Raw genomic sequence first — 17,833 nt, 5'->3', positions numbered from 1 at the left:
CCCGCTCCCTTCTGAGACTGCTGATCTCAGCCAGGCCGATGGCACCACTGGCCTCAGCAATGGGGAGGGGAGGGGAGGGGAGGGGAGCAGTGTTGTCAGCAAGATCGATATAGCGCGACTCCTTGCTGGATCAGCGTGTGGGAAGGAATGGCTGCGGCCGCGATGCCTCCCACAGTTGAAGAGCCCGACACGTCACCGTCTCACGGGACCGGGGGGGGGGGGGGGGGTGGAACAAGATTGCATCCCGTGCCTTTCGGAAAGGTGGATGGGACACAACCCCCTCTAAACAAACAAACAGAGAGTCCGGGGTCTTAAAAAAAAAACCAAAATGACCTTTTAATTCATTTTAAATCAACAAGTAACCCGCCCACCCCCCAAACCTTCCCACCCACCGTGACGAGGAGGAGGGGGGGGGGGGGGGGCGGCAGAGTCCGGACCGCCGCCCGGACGGACGGGCCTAAGGTGAGAGGCGTCTTGCCGATCCTGCCCCGCCCTCCCGCGCTGGGCCGCGGTCGCTCGACGACTCAAACGCTGGTCCCGTCCGGCCCGCCCCTGCCCCGCGTGGGCGACGTCTGCAGCGAATTCACCGGCGGGAGCGAACAGCCCCCCTCGGCGGGTAACGGTATCCATTTTAACACCGAGGGGGGCGGGCGGGGGGGGTTATCGATAGCCAATAGGGGCGAGAGAACGGGGTCCGGGAAGCAGCAATTAACGGTCGGGGGAGGGAGGGTGGGTGCGTAGTCCTGCACAGGATGTCGGAGTCCGGGGGGGGGGGGGGGTTGGGAGTGACTGCATTCCCACGACATTCCCCCCGAATCTATCGGCGTTCCCAACTCGAGCGCTCCTCAGCGGTGCCCGAAATGAGAGTCGCTCCCGGCTTTCTGATTGGTCTTGCCACACGATTAGCAGGGGCGCCCCCCACCCTACAAATCGGGTACCGGAACCACGAAAGGCCGCAGAGCGGTGCTCCCCGGCTCTCGCCGCCCCCCCCCGTCTCCATCCGCGAGCAATGCCACAGGAGATTCAACGCTCCGACGGAGAGAGAACTCGCACTTACATAGCGCCCCGTCACATCCTCGGGACTTTGCCGAGCTTTCTGCCCGAATCCCTTTCCCCCAGCCCAATGACGTACGTTCCCAAAATGAAGTCGCCTTTGTTAACATCAATATTAAAAAAAAAACACAGGCCTCTGTAGACAATCGATGACAAGATACTCCTGCACACCACTGACAGTCACAGTCTGAGGGGTGAGGAGACGGGATACAAGACAGTCTAAACCTCATCCTCATTTAGAAGCATGTTGGGAATTCCTTTTGTGATGGGGAATTCTCGGCCAGATTCTGGGCATTTCAAGACTCCTTCGATCACTTCCACCTGAAACCACAAGGGGACAATTTTAGCTCCGTCCTCGTACAGTTTCAAAAAGGACCCAAACACTCTATTTTATTCTGTTGCCTGCGGGAGCCGACTCTCTCTCAGGTTCTGTGGGTGCCCGGTGGTCTCTGGTACCCCGCCCGAAGTGTCAGCTAGTCGACTGCCGAGGGCATCGCGGCCAAATCCGCTCCCCATGTCCACACACAGGCTTCTTCCAATAGAGGTCACAGGATAGGAATCAGGAGTAAAGCTCCCTCTACACTGTCCCGTCAAACACTCCCAGGGCAGGTACAGCACGGGTTAGATACAGAGTAAAGCTCCCTCTACACTGTCCCATCAAACACTCCCAGGGCAGGTACAGCACGGGTTAGATACAGAGTAAAGCTCCCTCCACACTGTCCCATCAAACACTCCCAGGGCAGGTACAGGGTTAGATACAGAGTAAAGCTCCCTCTACACTGTCCCATCAAACACTCCCAGGGCAGGTACAGGGTTAGATACAGAGTAAAGCTCCCTCTACACTGTCCCATCAAACACACCCAGGGCAGGTACAGGGTTAGATACAGAGTAAAGCTCCCTCTACACTGTCCCATCAAACACTCCCAGGGCAGGTACAGGGTTAGATACAGAGTAAAGCTCCCTCTACACTGTCCCGTCAAACACTCCCAGGGCAGGTACAGGGTTAGATACAGAGTAAAGCTCCCTCTACACTGTCCCATCAAACACTCCCAGGGCAGGTACAGGGTTAGATACAGAGTAAAGCTCCCTCTACACTGTCCCGTCAAACACTCCCAGGGCAGGTACAGCACGGGTTAGATACAGAGTAAAGCTCCCTCTACACTGTCCCATCAAACACTCCCAGGGCAGGTACAGGGTTAGATACAGAGTAAAGCTCCCTCTACACTGTCCCGTCAAACACTCCCAGGGCAGGTACAGCACGGGTTAGATACAGAGTAAAGATCCCTCTACAGTGTCCCATTTTGAGTGCAGCAGTTGAGGGAGTGCTGCATTATCAGAGGCACCGTTGAAGAGCCCAGGGTGCTATTGGAAGGGGAGGTTCTCCCGGTGTCCTGGGGCCAACATTCCCGCCTCAACCAACAGCATCAAAACCAGATTAACCGCTCACCGTGTTCACAAAATGGCAGCTGCAGTCGCCCGAGTAACAGCAGCCAGTTCGCCTCGAAAGTAACTCACGGTGGGTGACAGCAGGAGAGATGTGGATATGGAGGCTCGTTCATCCCTACTGCGACAGTGCCACAGCGAGAATCCTGTGGGGGTTTTCCCAGTCGCGACCGGGGCTGTTGACAGGATCTCGATGAAACGCAAGGGTGGGCCTCGCCAAATAACAAGAGGCCTCTCGTCACCGCGACTAGGATTCCAGCAACCCTGGGGGGCGCGAATCCCCTGTTAAAATTATTTTTTTTTTAAAAATCGCACCGAATTTGATCCCGAATCTCGTGGGTATACTGACAGCTCCGAGCCCTACCTCCAGCAGGACGTGATGCACCTTCTGCAGGAAGTCCTCGCTGCTCTGGGATTCTGGCGTCAGCTCCTGGGGCAGGTCATTCCGGTGCCCGATCTGTTTCCGCCCAGAGAAAGGAAAGAACGTGAAGAGCCTTTCCTGGTTCACAGGAAGAGGAGGAGGAGGCCATTCAGCCCCTCGAGTCTGTTCCACCCCTTCAATCGGGTCATGGCTGATCTGTATATTAACTCCATTTACCCGCCTTGGTTCCGGAACCCTTAATCCCCTCACCCAACAAAAATCGATCAATCTCAGTCTTTAAATTTTCCAATTGACCCCCAGCCTCAACAGCTTTTTGGGGGGAGAGAGTTCCAGATTTCCACTCCCCTTTGTGTGAAGAAGTGCTTCCTGACATCACCCCTGAACGGCCCGGCTCTAATTTTAAGGTTCTGCCCCCCTTGTTCTGGACTCCCCCCACCAGAGGAAATAGTTTCTCTCTATCGACCCTATCAAATCCTTTAATCATCTTAAACACCTCGATTAGATCACCCCTTAATCTTCCAAACTCGAGGGAATACAAGCCCGATCTCTGCAACCTGTCCTCGTAATTTAACCCTTTCAGCCCCGGTATCATTCTGGTGAATCTGCACTGCACCCCCTCCAAGGCCGATATATCCTTCCCGAGGGGCAGTGCCCAGGACTGAACGCAGCGTCTCCAGGTGATGGGGTCTGATCAGAGGTTTATATAACTGTTCGGAGCTGGAGAAACTGGGGAAAGGCACTGCCCGAATGGCAGGGGCCCTCAGCCCTGTGACTAGGATTGCAGCAAGTACGATGGTGGGAGGGGAGGACTGTGAAATATATTAAGGTGTGAAAAATCGTCCAGCCATATAAGTCTTATGTGATATCATCCACTTTGGTTGACGTTCTACTTGTCAATGGGAAATGGGCTGAGACCGCGAGGCCCTGGTTCAAATCCTGCAGTGCCACCACTGGCAGCTGGGTGGAATTACAGCGTGACAAGTTTACATAGGCATTTCCCATTATAAATGTGGACGCAGGAATTTATAATAGAAATGTAAGAACAAGTACAGTTTCAATCCAAGTCTTAATGGGGCCCACAGCTCAAAAAGCGAGGGTGACTGGCGACCTCACAGAGACAGGGTCGAAGGACTGTTGGTGTGGCATCCAGAGGACACAGGTTTAAGGTGAAAGAACCACACGGTACAAACTCATCCCTCCAGACCCACACTTGTACGGCCGAGCGTTTCTCCCCCCACACGTTAAACATTTCTCAATCCCCCCCCTCCCAACTGATGCACTTGCTGAAGTTCTAGTCCCAGTCCTGGGGCACATACTCTAGCAAGGAGTCGGCACTTTCAGGAAAGGGGGGGTGGGGGAAATAATTGAGGTTGAGGGCATCATTCAAATCCTGCAGCGCCACCACTGGCAGCTGGGTGGAATTACAGCGTGACAGGTTTACATAGGCATTTCCCATTATAAATGTGGACGCAGGAATTTATAATAGAAATGTAAGAACAAGTACAGTTTTAAAGTACGGACTGAATTACATTACCGTGTGCCCATGTCCAATTATCACCTGCCTATATTCATCGTTCGACGGTAGGCTATGCCACAGGCAATTACTAGTTAAACTAGAAATACTTAACACTTTCTGCTGCGTCAACAAGCGCACTCCACTCCACTTTAGGAATCATTCGAGAGATAAAGTCCTGGTTGAAATCCACATTATTGATTTTTACTTCCGAGGCCTTACGGAGAGAGAGAGAGAGAGGCAAAAAAAAAAAAATCATCAAAATCAGAATTAGGGATTGGTTACAGCGTAGAGTGTCTCTGCCATCTCAAATGTCAGGGGGCAGGAGTTTTAGAGAGGGAGCTCCAGAGAGGAGGGTTAAAGAGGCAGGAGGTTCTGCCACCTGCAGCAGAGTGGGGAGGGGGGAAACGAGGAGAAAGCGCACGACAGGTCAAAGTTGAGGGATCAAACGGCGGGAACTGGGATGCAGAGCTGGAGGAAGCTGTGGAGGTCGGGTGAGCAAGGGAACGATCTGTGAGGACAAAGATTTTCAATGTAATATGTTTGGGGATATTTATAGTATTCCTCCATTTGGCTCAGTCGGTATCACTATTGCCTCTGAGTCAGGAGACTGTGGGTTCGAGTCCCACTCCGGAGACACGAGCACACAAGGCTGGCTGACACTCCCAGTGCTGTACCGAGGGAGTGCTGCACTGGGAGTCTGCCTGTTCAGGTGGATGTTAAAGATTGGAAGAAGAGCAGGGAGTTCTCCCCTGTGCCCTGGGACAATATTTATCCCTCAACCAACACCAACAAAAAACAGATTAACCGGCCACTGATCTCATTTGCCGAGTGTGGGATCTTGCTGTGTAAAATTTAACACTCTACACAACAGTGAGTACAATTCAGAAGTAATTCATTGGCTGTGAAACACTTTGGGATGTCCGGAGGATGGGAAAGGCACTGTAAATATGGAAGGGCTTTCCAGCTATTAAAAACAGCAATTGGAGTTCCTTCTCTTTTATCGAGCAAGTAGGTCTATGTGGTGACAATCGCGGTGGAATTCGATTCCAAGGGTCTGCAAATCACAGGCTGGGCCAGGGTCTGTGCCCCTCACAGTCTGAGCGAGAGGGCAGATGGGCGAGACCGTCTCCAGCCCGCGAGGAGGGGAAGGGAGGGAAGCGGGGAAAAGCGGGGATGGGCAAGAGGGCAGAACTGGAGTTCTGAAACTTTTTAACATAATCCCTCCCTCGCCCGAAGTCGCTGACTCTCTCCGGAGTAGGAGATCCATTGGCAGTCCAGCGCTTCATCCAAGTGATCATTATTGAGTTTAAGTGGGCTCAGACCAGGGGATCCCACCTACGTGCCCTTTTTTTCATATTCGCTGGTTTGTCCTGCTTGAATTTTGAGAGCCTAGATATTTGAAGTGAGCTGTCGGGTGAATCACAAATCGAAACACTAAAAGCTGTTGGTATCGGCAACTGACAACTTAATGGGGGCATGAATTTAAACTTTGAGCATGTTCCACACCTAAAGCTTGGATGCTCCCCACCCAGATGATGAACATCAGCTGGCTATTTAACCACAAGAGGCATCACAGCCAAGCCAACATTCACATACTTTCCAGCAATGGTCACGGGATGGTAATCAGGACATGGCACCCTGGGTGAGTTTAACCCTCCAAAGCACAGGGGGGCACTGTGGCTCAATGATTGTGTTTAACCCTCCCAAACACTGGAGGCGCTGTGGCCCACTATAGGACCTCACTCCAGCCTAGGCTGAGTTTAACCCTCCCAAATACTGGGGGGCGCTGTTGCCCACTGTAGGACTCACTCCAGCCTAGGCTGAGTTTAACCCTCCCAAACACAGGGGGGCGCTGTTGCCCACTATAGGACCCTCACTCCAGCCTAGGCTGAGTTTAACCCTCCCAAACACTGGGGGGCGCTGTTGCCCACTATAGGACCCTCTCTCCAGCCGAGGTGGAGTTAAACCCTCCCAAACACTGGGGGGCGCTGTTGCCCACTATAGGACTCACTCCAGCCTAGGCTGAGTTTAACCCTCCCAAACACTGGGGGGCGCTGTTGCCCACTATAGGACTCACTCCAGCCTAGGCTGAGTTTAACCCTCCCAAACACTGGGGGCGCTGTTGCCCACTATAGGACTCACTCCAGCCTAGGCTGAGTTTAACCCTCCCAAACACTGGGGGGCGCTGTTGCCCACTATAGGACCCTCACTCTGGGCTAGGCTGAGTTTAACCCTCCCAAACACTGGGGGGCGCTGTTGCCCACTATAGGACTCACTCCAGCCGAGGCTGAGTTTAACCCTCCCAAACACTGGGGGCGCTGTTGCCCACTATAGGACCCTCACTCCAGCCTAGGCTGAGTATAACCCTCCCAAACACTGGGGGGCGCTGTTGCCCACTATAGGACCCTCACTCCAGCCTAGGCTGAGTTTAACCCTCCCAAACACTGGGGGGCGCTGTTGCCCACTATAGGCCCCTCACTCCAGCCTAGGCGGAATTAACCCTCCCAAACACTGGGGGGCGCTGTTGCCCACTATAGGACTCACACCAGCCGAGGCTGAGTGTAACCCTCCCAAACACTGGGGGGCGCTGTTGCCCACTATAGGACCCTCACTCCAGCCTAGGCTGAGTTTAACCCTCCCAAAAACTGGGGGGCGCTGTTGCGCACTATAGGACTCACTCCAGCCTAGGCTGAGTTTAACCCTCCCAAACACTGGGGGGCGCTGTTGCCCACTATAGGACTCACTCCAGCCTAGGCTGAGTTTAACCCTCCCAAACACTGGGGGGCGCTGTTGCCCACTATAGGACTCACTCCAGCCGAGGCTGAGTTTAACCCTCCCAAACACTGGGGGGCGCTGTTGCCCACTATAGGACTCACTCCAGCCTTGGCTGTGTTTAACCCTCCCAAACACTGGGGGGCGCTGTTGCCCACTATAGGACTCACTCCAGCCTAGGCTGAGTTTAACCCTCCCAAACACTGGGGGGAGCTGTTGCCCACTATAGGACTCACTCCAGCCTAGGCTGAGTTTAACCCTCCCAAACACTGGGGGCGCTGTTGCCCACTATCGGACTCACTCCAGCCTAGGCTGAGTTTAACCCTCCCAAACATTGGGGGCGCTGTTGCGCACTATAGGACCCTCACTCCAGCCTGGGCTGAGTTTAACCCTCCCAAACACTGGGGGCGCTGTTGCCCACTATAAGACCCTCACTCCAGCCTAGGCTGAGTTTAACCCTCCCAAACACTGGGGGGCGCTGTTGCCCACTATAGGACTCACTCCAGCCTAGGCTGAGTTTAACCCTCCCAAACACTGGGGGGCGCTGTTGCCCACTATAGGACCCTCACTCCAGCCTAGGCTGAGTTTAACCCTCCCAAACACTGGGGGCGCTGTTGCCCACTAAAGGACCCTCACTCCAGCCTAGGCAGAGTTTAACCCTCCCAAACACTGGGGGGCGCTGTTGCCCACTATAGGACTCACTCCAGCCTGGGCTGAGTTTAACCCTCCCAAACACTGGGGGGCGCTGTTGCCCACTATAGGACTCACTCCAGCCTAGACTGAGTTTAACCCTCCCAAACACTGGGGGGCGCTGTTGCCCACTATAGGACTCACTCCAGCCTAGACTGAGTTTAACCCTCCCAAACACTGGGGGGCGCTGTTGCCCACTATAGGACTCACTCCAGCCTGGGCTGAGTTTAACCCTCCCAAACACTGGGGGGCGCTGTTGCCCACTATAGGACTCACTCCAGCCTAGGCTGAGTTTAACCCTCCCAAACACTGGGGGCGCTGTTGCCCACTATCGGACTCACTCCAGCCTAGGCTGAGTTTAACCCTCCCAAACATTGGGGGCACTGTTGCGCACTATAGGACCCTCACTCCAGCCTGGGCTGAGTTTAACCCTCCCAAACACTGGGGGCGCTGTTGCCCACTATAAGACCCTCACTCCAGCCTAGGCTGAGTTTAACCCTCCCAAACACTGGGGGGCGCTGTTGCCCACTATAGGACTCACTCCAGCCTAGGCTGAGTTTAACCCTCCCAAACACTGGGGGGCGCTGTTGCCCACTATAGGACCCTCACTCCAGCCTAGGCTGAGTTTAACCCTCCCAAACACTGGGGGCGCTGTTGCCCACTAAAGGACCCTCACTCCAGCCTAGGCAGAGTTTAACCCTCCCAAACACTGGGGGGCGCTGTTGCCCACTATAGGACTCACTCCAGCCTGGGCTGAGTTTAACCCTCCCAAACACTGGGGGGCGCTGTTGCCCACTATAGGACTCACTCCAGCCTAGACTGAGTTTAACCCTCCCAAACACTGGGGGGCGCTGTTGCCCACTATAGGACTCACTCCAGCCTAGACTGAGTTCAACCCTCCCAAACACTGGGGGGCGCTGTTGCCCACTATAGGACTCACTCCAGCCTGGGCTGAGTTTAACCCTCCCAAACACTGGGGGGCGCTGTTGCCCACTATAGGACTCACTCCAGCCTGGGCTGAGTTTAACCCTCCCAAACACTGGGGGGCGCTGTTGCCCACTATAGGACTCACTCCAGCCTAGACTGAGTTTAACCCTCCCAAACACTGGGGGGCGCTGTTGCCCACTATAGGACTCACTCCAGCCTAGACTGAGTTTAACCCTCCCAAACACTGGGGGGCGCTGTTGCCCACTATAGGACTCACTCCAGCCTAGACTGAGTTTAACCCTCCCAAACACTGGGGGGCGCTGTTGCCCACTATAGGACTCACTCCAGCCTAGGCTGAGTTTAACCCTCCCAAACACTGGGGGGCGCTGTTGCCCACTATAGGACTCACTCCAGCCTAGGCTGAGTTTAACCCTCCCAAACACTGGGGGGCGCTGTTGCCCACTATAGGACTCACTCCAGCCTAGGCTGAGTTTAACCCTCCCAAACACTGGGGGTGCTGTTGCCCACTATAGGACTCACTCCAGCCTGGGCTGAGTTTAACCCTCCCAAACACTGGGGGGCGCTGTTGCCCACTATAGGACTCACTCCAGCCTAGACTGAGTTTAACCCTCCCAAACACTGGGGGGCGCTGTTGCCCACTATAGGACTCACTCCAGCCTAGACTGAGTTTAACCCTCCCAAACACTGGGGGGCGCTGTTGCCCACTATAGGACTCACTCCAGCCTGGGCTGAGTTTAACCCTCCCAAACACTGGGGGGCGCTGTTGCCCACTATAGGACTCACTCCAGCCTAGACTGAGTTTAACCCTCCCAAACACTGGGGGGGCGCTGTTGCCCACTATAGGACTCACTCCAGCCTAGACTGAGTTTAACCCTCCCAAACACTGGGGGGCGCTGTTGCCCACTATAGGACTCACTCCAGCCTAGACTGAGTTTAACCCTCCCAAACACTGGGGGGCGCTGTTGCCAACTATAGGACTCACTCCAGCCTAGGCTGAGTTTAACCCTCCCAAACACTGGGGGGCGCTGTTGCCCACTATAGGACTCACTCCAGCCGAGGCTGAGTTTAACCCTCCCAAACACTGGGGGGGCGCTGTTGCCCACTATAGGACTCACTCCAGCCTAGGCTGAGTTTAACCCTCCCAAACACTGGGGGGCGCTGTTGCCCACTATAGGACTCACTCCAGCCTAGGCTGAGTTTAACCCTCCCAAACACTGGGGGCGCTGTTGCCCACTATAGGACTCACTCCAGCCTGGGCTGAGTTTAACCCTCCCAAACACTGGGGGGCGCTGTTGCCCACTATAGGACTCACTCCAGCCTGGGCTGAGTTTAACCCTCCCAAACACTGGGGGGCGCTGTTGCCCACTATAGGACTCACTCCAGCCTAGACTGAGTTTAACCCTCCCAAACACTGGGGGGCGCTGTTGCCCACTATAGGACTCACTCCAGCCTAGACTGAGTTTAACCCTCCCAAACACTGGGGGGCGCTGTTGCCAACTATAGGACTCACTCCAGCCTAGGCTGAGTTTAACCCTCCCAAACACTGGGGGGCGCTGTTGCCCACTATAGGACTCACTCCAGCCGAGGCTGAGTTTAACCCTCCCAAACACTGGGGGGCGCTGTTGCCCACTATAGGACTCACTCCAGCCGAGGCTGAGTTTAACCCTCCCAAACACTGGGGGGGCGCTGTTGCCCACTATAGGACTCACTCCAGCCTGGGCTGAGTTTAACCCTCCCAAACACTGGGGGCGCTGTTGCCCACTATAAGACCCTCACTCCAGCCTAGGCTGAGTTTAACCCTCCCAAACACTGGGGGGCGCTGTTGCCCACTATAGGACTCACTCCAGCCTAGGCTGAGTTTAACCCTCCCAAACACTGGGGGGCGCTGTTGCCCACTATAGGACCCTCACTCCAGCCTAGGCTGAGTTTAACCCTCCCAAACACTGGGGGCGCTGTTGCCCACTAAAGGACCCTCACTCCAGCCTAGGCAGAGTTTAACCCTCCCAAACACTGGGGGGCGCTGTTGCCCACTATAGGACTCACTCCAGCCTGGGCTGAGTTTAACCCTCCCAAACACTGGGGGGCGCTGTTGCCCACTATAGGACTCACTCCAGCCTAGACTGAGTTTAACCCTCCCAAACACTGGGGGGCGCTGTTGCCCACTATAGGACTCACTCCAGCCTAGACTGAGTTTAACCCTCCCAAACACTGGGGGGCGCTGTTGCCCACTATAGGACTCACTCCAGCCTGGGCTGAGTTTAACCCTCCCAAACACTGGGGGGCGCTGTTGCCCACTATAGGACTCACTCCAGCCTAGGCTGAGTTTAACCCTCCCAAACACTGGGGGCGCTGTTGCCCACTATCGGACTCACTCCAGCCTAGGCTGAGTTTAACCCTCCCAAACATTGGGGGCACTGTTGCGCACTATAGGACCCTCACTCCAGCCTGGGCTGAGTTTAACCCTCCCAAACACTGGGGGCGCTGTTGCCCACTATAAGACCCTCACTCCAGCCTAGGCTGAGTTTAACCCTCCCAAACACTGGGGGGCGCTGTTGCCCACTATAGGACTCACTCCAGCCTAGGCTGAGTTTAACCCTCCCAAACACTGGGGGGCGCTGTTGCCCACTATAGGACCCTCACTCCAGCCTAGGCTGAGTTTAACCCTCCCAAACACTGGGGGGCGCTGTTGCCCACTATAGGACTCACTCCAGCCTAGACTGAGTTTAACCCTCCCAAACACTGGGGGGCGCTGTTGCCAACTATAGGACTAACTCCAGCCTAGGCTGAGTTTAACCCTCCCAAACACTGGGGGGCGCTGTTGCCCACTATAGGACTCACTCCAGCCTAGGCTGAGTTTAACCCTCCCAAACACTGGGGGCGCTGTTGCCCACTATAGGACTCACTCCAGCCTAGACTGAGTTTAACCCTCCCAAACACTGGGGGGCGCTGTTGCCAACTATAGGACTCACTCCAGCCTAGACTGAGTTTAACCCTCCCAAACACTGGGGGGCGCTGTTGCCCACTATAGGACCCTCACTCCAGCCTAGGCTGAGTTGAACCCTCCCAAACACTGGGGGCGCTGTTGCGCACTCCGAACCCAACTAACAGCCCTCCCCGGCTCCCGGGGCCTGCTCTGGGTGTGTGCGTTGCTCGATCCCCCTCCTCTCCCTCGGTATCCCCGGGGCCCGGCCTCCCTCACTCACCCGCAGCAGCAGCGGGAAGCCGCAGCTCACCCCGCGGACATGCGAGCTCAGCAGGTTGTGCGTCAGCAGCTTCATGGCAGCTCGGTCACGGCGGAAATGGCGCTCCGTCCGTCCCTTATCCCCTTCCCCCTGGAGCGCAACAACCCTCAATACGCGTTCCCCCCCCCCCCACCCCGTGTCTCAGCATTGGGGACCTTAGCCCAGCGCACCATTTAAAGGCGCCCTCCCTCCTTCTGTTTGATTGATTCCTAAATAATTCCGGAGCTCTCGCCCGTCGGGGGTGGCGGCCTGCAGGAGCCGCTCGGCCCTGACTCCACTCGGGGTGGAGGCGGCTCGGGCGTGCGGAGCCGTCCCGCCCGACCTGACCCCTCGTTCGGACGGAATTCCTCCTCGGCGCCAAACCCCGGAACCTCCCTCGGGGGGGCCGCGCCTCACAACTTGAGCCGTCTCTCGGAAGTTCCCTCCGTGCCGTTTCACACCGCGCGGAGGGATTTCCTGTACGGGCTGCTCCTGCACACCATCCACTTCCTCGCCCTCGTCTCTCGCCCGGACACGCCCTGGCGTGCCGTCCTGCCGTCCGGCGGAGACGGGGGTCCCCAGTGGGAGGCTCTCTATACGGGGGGTCCTCCCGTGTTAATTTGGGGATCTGGGGTGGAGGGTGTTGCACGGAGCAGTCCCGTGCAATAGGCGGCTACGCCATTTTACGGACACCCAGGCCGCTTGCATTTTCTCCGTTTTCCATTTGTACACTGGGTGTGCGAGACTGCAGCCCCTGTTCCATTATTTGGAAACAATTTTACAACACCAAGTTATAGTCCAACGATTTTATTTTTAATCCCACAAGCTTTCGGGGACTTTCCCCTTCCTCAGGCGGTGTGGAAGTGACAATTTCGAATCCTTCGCATTTTAAGATCACATAACAAAGCCTGGTGATTACTGCCCGTTGCCAAGGCAATCACAGTGAGCAGACAGAAAGGTGTCATCTAAAAGGCCACTGAATATACAACCCCCCCAAAAAAAAGAGACAGAACGAAGACAGTCAATGACCCGTTATATTAAAAACAGATAACATTTGTTCGCTGGTGGGGTTACGTGTAGCGTGACATGAACCCAAGATCCCGGTTGAGGCCGTCCTCATGGGTGCGGAACTTGGCTATCAATTTCTGCTCGACGATTTTGCGTTGTCGTGTGTCTCGAAGGCCGCCTTGGAGAACGCTGACCCGAAGATCGGTGGCTGAATGTCCATGACTGCTGAAGTGTTCCCCGACAGGGAGAGAACCCTCCTGTTTGGCGATTGTTGCGCGGTGTCCGTTCATCCGTTGTCGCAGCGTCTGCATGGTCTCGCCATTATTTGGAGGGGCTGCTCCTCAAGTCCTGGCTGCACTTCAGTCCCACGCTCCTGATCTTTGGCCGCCCGGTGAGGAGGGGGGCGGGCAGGTCGGTGGACGTCCTCGTGGGCCTGCTCCTGGGCCTGTCCAAGGTGGCCATCCACAGGTCCAGGATGCTCGCGGTCCGTGGGGGCGGGCGCTCGGCCTGTCTGCCTCTCTTCCGCGGGTTGCTCCGCGCCCGGGTGACCCTGGAGATGGAGCACGCGGTGTCTGCCGGTACGCTCGAGGCTTTCCGCGACCGTTGAGCACCTCAGGGGCTGGAGTGCATCCTGAACGAGGATAATAAAATTTTGATTTGAACACTTGGTTTTGGTTTGTTTGGTTTTTAGTTCTTAAGCACACCCCACACCCCCACTTCTTATAAAAGGGGGGCCTAATTTGGAAAAAAAAATTACTAAATAATTAGCCTATTTTTATTAGTCGAGGATATTAAGGGTTACAGAACCAAGGGTAGATGGAGTTAAGATACAAATCAGTCATGATCTAATTGAATGGCGGAACAGGCTAGAGGGGCTGAATGGCCTTTCCTATGTTCCAAACGGTGCATGTTTTTGAATCCGATTTTTCTTGAGAACAAAGTTGCATTTTTGATGGAAGGTTTAATTTAAACTCATTAAACTAAGTAATCCGCAGACATGGGGTAAATTCCAACATGTATACTGCCCACACTCAGCTCCATCTCCAACACCTCTCTCGACCCCTCTACTGCTTCTGTGTTGTCAGACTGCTTGTCCAGTTTCTGGTCTTGGATGAGCCTCAGTTTCTTCTAATTACACATTGGGACGACATCGTCTTCAGCCCCCGCCACAAACTTCATAATCTTGCCATATTCCAACCCCCTCCCTGTCCACGGTCTCTCATTAAATCAGACTGTTCACAACCAAGGCGTCCTTTTCGACTCCAAGCTGAGCTGCCGACCCCATGTCGTCTCCAGCGCAAAAGCTGCCGACTTCCACCTCCGTAACGTCGCCAGGCTCCACCCCTCCCTCAGCCCATCTGCTGCTCAATCTCTCATCCATGCTTTTTCACTACCAAACTCAACCATTCCAAAGCTCTCCCGGACGGCCGTCTGTCCTCCACACTCAGCTCACCAAACCTCTGCTGCCTGTATCCTATCCCACACCAAGTCCTGCTCACCTATCACCCCTGTGCTCGTTGGCCTACATTGGCTCCTGGTCCCCCAACGCCTCCCATTTAAAATTTGCTTCCTTGCCCCTCCCTATCTCTGTAACCTCCTCTGGACCTACAACCCTCCGAGAACTCTGCATTCTTCCCACTTTAGCCTCTTATGCACCCCGCACTCCCTTTGTCCTACCACTGGCGGCCGTGCCTTCAGCCGCCTTGGCCCGAAGCTCTGGAATTCCCTCCCTAAACCTCTACCTCCTTTAAAACCCTCTTTAATTAAGCTTTTGGTCAGTGTCCATTTTTGATTACACGTCTGTGAGGCACCCTGGGGTGCTTTTCTACATTCGAGCCGCGGGCGAAATGCAGCTGTTGTTGTTGAGAGGGCAGATGTGGAACTGTGCAGGCTGCATAGTAGACACTGACCATAATGTGATTAATTTGCTAAGTTTCCTTTGTCTTTTGTATGATTTGGGTGTTTATTAGTTGTGTCTCTCAGGGGCACTTTTGTTTGATTTCTTTTTATTTTAGGATGATCACACCGGGGCAACCCAGTGCCTCCTAAATGGGGTTTAGGAGGCACTAGTGTTTGCTAGTGCTGTTGGGGAAGGTTTAAACTAGAGTGGCAGGGGGATGGGAACCTGAGCGGGGAGTCAGAAGAGAATAAAGTTGAGAGCAGCAAGAGAGGGGAAGACCCAGGGGAAATCTACAATACAAATAGTACAAACAGTTGTTCAAGAACAAGTGAAAGGGAAAAGCATAGAGCAGCGGAAAGAAAGTGTACTTTAGGCACGACAGATAAAATAAAAACTAGAAGGCGTAAGGCGATTAACCCAGCATCAAAGCTGTGGCAGGGGGTTGGGAACCTGAGCGGGGAGACAGAGGAAAGCGTGTCAGGAAGGGACAGAAGGTATGGAGTAAAAGGTAAAGTGTTAAAAAAGGAAAAAGCAGGAACTAAGTGTCACAAAACATATTTGAATGTTCTTTATCTGAATGCATGTAGCATTCGTAACAAAATGGACGAGTTAACGGCACAAATAACTACGTATGGGTATGATCTTGTGGCCATTACAGAAACATGGCTACAGGGTGACAACGACTGGGAATTAAATATGCCAGGGTATTTAACAATCAGGAAGGACAGGCAGGAACGAAGGGGAGGTGGGGTGGCTATGTTAATAAAGGAAGGAATCACTGTAATACAGAGAAATGATATTGGGACAAAGGATCAGGATAATGAAACAGTTTGGGTAGAGATAAGGAATAATAAGGGGAAAAAAACACTAATGAGCGTAGTATATAGGCCTCCTAATAGTTGCAGCTCTGCTGGAAGAAGTATTAATCAGGAAATAGTCGGGACATGTAATAAGGGAACAGCTATAATTATGGGGGATTTTAACTATCATATTAACTGGACAAATCAAATTGGACAGGGCAGCCTTGAGGAAGAGTTTATTGAGTGTATTAGGGATGGATTTCTTGAGCAGTATGTAACTGATCCCACAAGGGGGCAGGCAACCTTGGACCTGGTCCAGCATGGCTTTACGAAGGGGAAGTCATGTCTGACAAATTTGCTTGAGTTCTTTGAGGACATAACGTACAGGGTGGATAAAGGGGAACCAGTGGACGTAGTGTATTTAGACTTCCAGAAGGCATTTGACAAGGTGCCACATAAAAGATTATTGCTCAAGATAAAGAATCATTGGATTGGGGGTAATATTCTGGCATGGGTGGAGGATTGGTTATCTAACAGGAAGCAGAGAGTTGGGATAAATGGTTCATTCTCGGACTGGCAACCAGTAGCCAGTGGTGTTCCGCAGGGGTCGGTGCTGGGTCCCCAACTCTTTACGATCTATATTAACGATTTGGAGGAGGGGACCGAGTGTAACATATCAAAGTTTGCAGATGATACAAAGATGGGAGGGAAAGTAGAGAGTGAGGAGGACATAAAAAACCTACAAGGGGATATAGACAGGCTGCACAGATTTGGCAGATGCAATACAATATTGGAACATGTGAGGTTATGCACTATGGCAGGAAAAATCAGAGAGCAAGTTATTATCTTAATGGCGAGAAACTGGAAAGTACTGCAGTACAAAGGGATCTGGGGGTCCGAGTGCAAGAAGATCAAAAAGTTAGTATGCAGGTGCAGCAGGTGATCAAGAAGGCCAACGGAATGTTGGCTTTTATTGCTCGGGGGATAGAATATAAAAACAGGGAGGTATTGCTGCAGTTATATAAGGTATTGGTGAGACTGCACCTGGAATACTGCATACAGTTTTGGTGTCCATACTTGAGAAAAGACATACTTGCTCTCGAGGCAGTACAAAGAAGGTTCACTCGGTTAATCCCGGGGATGAGGGGGTGGACATATGAGGAGAGGTTGAGTAGATTGGGACTCTACTCATTGGAGTTCAGAAGAATGAGAGGCGATCTTATTGAAACATATAAGATTGTGAAGGGGCTTGATCGGGTGGATGCGGTAAGGATGTTCCCAAGGATGGGTGAAACTAGAACTAGGGGGCATAATCTTAGAATAAGGGGCTGCTCTTTCAAAACTGAGATGAGGAGAAACTTCTTCACTCAGAGGGTGGTAGGTCTGTGGAATTTGCTGCCCCAGGAAGCTGTGGAAGCTACATCATTAAATAAATTTAAAACAGAAATCGACAGTTTCCTAGAAGTAAAGGGAATTAGGGGAGCGGGCAGGAAATTGGACATGAATTTAGATTTGAGGTTAGGATCAGATCAGCCATGATCTTATTGAATGGCGGAGCAGGCTCGAGGGGCCGATTGGCCTACTCCTGCTCCTATTTCTTATGTTCTCTTATGTTCTTATGAAAGGGGTAACCCTGCATTGCTGCCTGCCAGAATCGTGGGAGAGATAACTGCAGAATACCCTGTGCCAGGCACTGTGTGTAGCGCGCAGTGCGCATGCTCTGTGCCAGTCACCGCTTGTAGTTTGCAGTGCGCCTGCTCAGTGCCAGTCACTGTAGTTTGCAGTGCGCATGCTCTGTGCCAGTAACTGCTTGTAGTTTGCAGTGCGCCTGCTCTGTGCCAATAACCGCTTGTAGCTTGCAGTGCGCATGCTCTGTGCCAGTCACTGTAGTTTGCAGTGCGCATGCTCTGTGCCAGTAACCGCTTGTAGTTTGCAGTGCGCCTGCTCTGTGCCAGTAACCGCTTGTCGCTTGCAGCGCGCATGCTCTGTGCCAGTCACGGTAGCTTGCAGCGCGCCTGCTCAGTGCCAGTCATCCTGAGCGGGCAACTGTGTGCCGAGTTAGGTTGTGCTCATGCGCGTTGCCAGGGGTGACGGTGTGTG

The 17,833-nt window shown here is 53.7% G+C and overlaps 1 protein-coding gene across 2 annotated transcripts; it reads right to left on the bottom strand.

The window, feature by feature from the left end:
- Positions 1-315: 315 nt before the first annotated feature.
- trmt112 (tRNA methyltransferase activator subunit 11-2) lies at positions 316-12,119 on the bottom strand. 2 transcript variants are annotated; one of them, XM_067975653.1, is made up of 5 exons: positions 12,008-12,119; positions 4,507-4,608; positions 2,861-2,953; positions 2,501-2,760; positions 1,286-1,374 (listed from the first exon to the last, which is right to left on the bottom strand). In XM_067975653.1, the coding sequence occupies exons 1-4, from the start codon at positions 12,080-12,082 to the stop codon at positions 2,506-2,508; spliced, it is 525 nt and encodes a 174-aa protein (XP_067831754.1). In that variant the 5' UTR covers positions 12,083-12,119; the 3' UTR covers positions 1,286-1,374; positions 2,501-2,505. The 2 variants fall into 2 exon arrangements, with proteins under 2 accessions (XP_067831755.1, XP_067831754.1); XM_067975654.1 differs by lacking the exon at positions 2,501-2,760 and having other exon boundaries at positions 316-1,374.
- Between the last annotated feature and the right edge of the window lie 5,714 nt (positions 12,120-17,833).

This window comes from Heptranchias perlo, chromosome 43 (assembly GCF_035084215.1).
Source record: "Heptranchias perlo isolate sHepPer1 chromosome 43, sHepPer1.hap1, whole genome shotgun sequence".
In the NCBI taxonomy this organism is placed as follows: Eukaryota; Metazoa; Chordata; class Chondrichthyes; order Hexanchiformes; family Hexanchidae; genus Heptranchias; species Heptranchias perlo.
This window is presented reverse-complemented; position numbering and strand designations above follow the sequence as displayed.